Consider the following 1,685-nt stretch of genomic DNA (forward strand, 5'->3'; position numbering starts at 1 on the left):
CTTCTCCATCTGCATCTCCACCTCTGTCATGAGGACTGTAGTTATCCATCAAGTTGTTGTTTAGATCTACAACCAAGTTGATACCGGGTAGATTTTTCACATAACTAGGTAAACGTGATGATTCCTCACGAGTATGCTCCTCGTTAATCTCTTGATCCCTTGTATCCTCTTTTTGCTTACTCATATGAGATTCTTCCTCATTATTGCTCCTCATATCACTCTTATTCTCATCTATCTCACTGCCCTTTTCTTCATTGTGATTCTCTTCTATAACACCAGCGACACCATTTTCCATAATCTGCTTTATATTATCTCCTGTGCTATGACCTTTGACTCTTTTGTTTCCAGTCTTGACTTTAACTTTGTTTCTCTTTTTTGGTGGTTTCTTCTTTCTCCTTTTTTTGATCTTATCAAGCCTTTCCTTCAGAATTGAATTTTCTTTTTCATCCAACACCCTCGTCCTGTTCTTGTCTTTTTTTTTTCCTTTTTCCCCTTGTTTTTCTATCTCCTTCTCCCCTTTGTTATTATCCTCCTCTTCCACTTCCATCATCTGCACCCTTGTCTCTTTTCTTTCGTCCTTTTTGTTCTTTTGTTTTTCCTTTCCATCATTCCAGGTTCTTTGATGTTCTCTTAGTTTTTACTAGTTTCAGTAGTTTCAAAGTTAGCCTGCTTCTCCATGTTAGCTTTCTCCTTAGCCTTTTTTTTTTGTTCAACTTTTCTACACTGAATTATAGAGTGTCCTAAAATTTTGCAAAATCTACAATACTTTGGCATACTCTCATATTCAATTTTTTGATAAAATCCCCTAACTGGACTTGAGTCAGCCTCTGATCCAACAAATATAGAGGTAAGTTTTGGCTTTGTTAAGTCAACTTCCACTCTTATTTTAGCCATTCTAGGTCGAGTTATGTTCTCAGTAGCCAAATCCATCGTAAGAGGCACACCAATAGAGCCGACAATTTGTTTTAAGTAATGCCACGAATGACAATGAAATGGTAATTCCGGTAACAAAACCCAGACTGGGACTATAGGAGAGTCTTCATCTGGTTTGAAATCCGGTGTCCATTTTTCTAGCCACATGATTTGACCATCAATTTCAATAGATCTTCTATACCAAACATTCTAACAAGTTTCTTCACTATTGAAGTCTAAGAAAACTGTACGGAACTCAAAAACACCAATTTGCACTTTACTTTTTACTGTGATTTTCTCAGTAAACTTCGATCTAATCATATCGATTTGAGGACGGGTTCGAATGAATTTGCCCACCAAAGTGAACTTGCACTCATCAGCCACCTCTCCATAGAAATCATTAGCTTTAAAGAGTATTGCTGGAACTCCATTGTGAGTCGTGTGTCGAGCTTTCAAATTAGGATTACCATGTTTGGATTTTTTGGGATTCTGAGTTACAGAGGTTTGTTTAGAAGAGTTTTCTTCCATTTATAGGGTTCGTCTTATCAAGCTGTTGAGTATTTCCCCCCAGACGCGCCTGCTCCGGGGGAATTTCTATCCCCATGGGGACAGCGCGTGAGGTTCAATTGGGTAGAAGATGACCGTTGTGGTTAACAGTATTTTAATTTGTATGGAGAGAGTTTTTTTAGAGAGAGAAATATTATTTGCAACACCCAGGAGACATACATATGGTCTTAATCTTATCATTACATTTGTGTGGTTCTAAAGTTTCT

At 37.6% G+C, this 1,685-nt stretch overlaps 1 protein-coding gene across 1 annotated transcript; it reads right to left on the minus strand.

Annotated features, from left to right (window-relative positions):
• Positions 1-630: 630 nt before the first annotated feature.
• Positions 631-1,080, minus strand: LOC132601883 (uncharacterized). Its single transcript, XM_060314937.1, has one exon. The coding sequence runs from the start codon at positions 1,078-1,080 to the stop codon at positions 631-633; it is 450 nt and encodes a 149-aa protein (XP_060170920.1).
• Between the last annotated feature and the right edge of the window lie 605 nt (positions 1,081-1,685).

The sequence above is a fragment of the Lycium barbarum genome, chromosome 7, assembly GCF_019175385.1.
Source record: "Lycium barbarum isolate Lr01 chromosome 7, ASM1917538v2, whole genome shotgun sequence".
Taxonomy (NCBI): Eukaryota; Viridiplantae; Streptophyta; class Magnoliopsida; order Solanales; family Solanaceae; genus Lycium; species Lycium barbarum.

Bases quoted from the DNA above. Each gene is read 5' to 3' on its own strand.
- LOC132601883 (XM_060314937.1), bottom strand. From the start codon at position 1,080: ATGTGGCTAGAAAAATGGACACCGGATTTCAAACCAGATGAAGACTCT.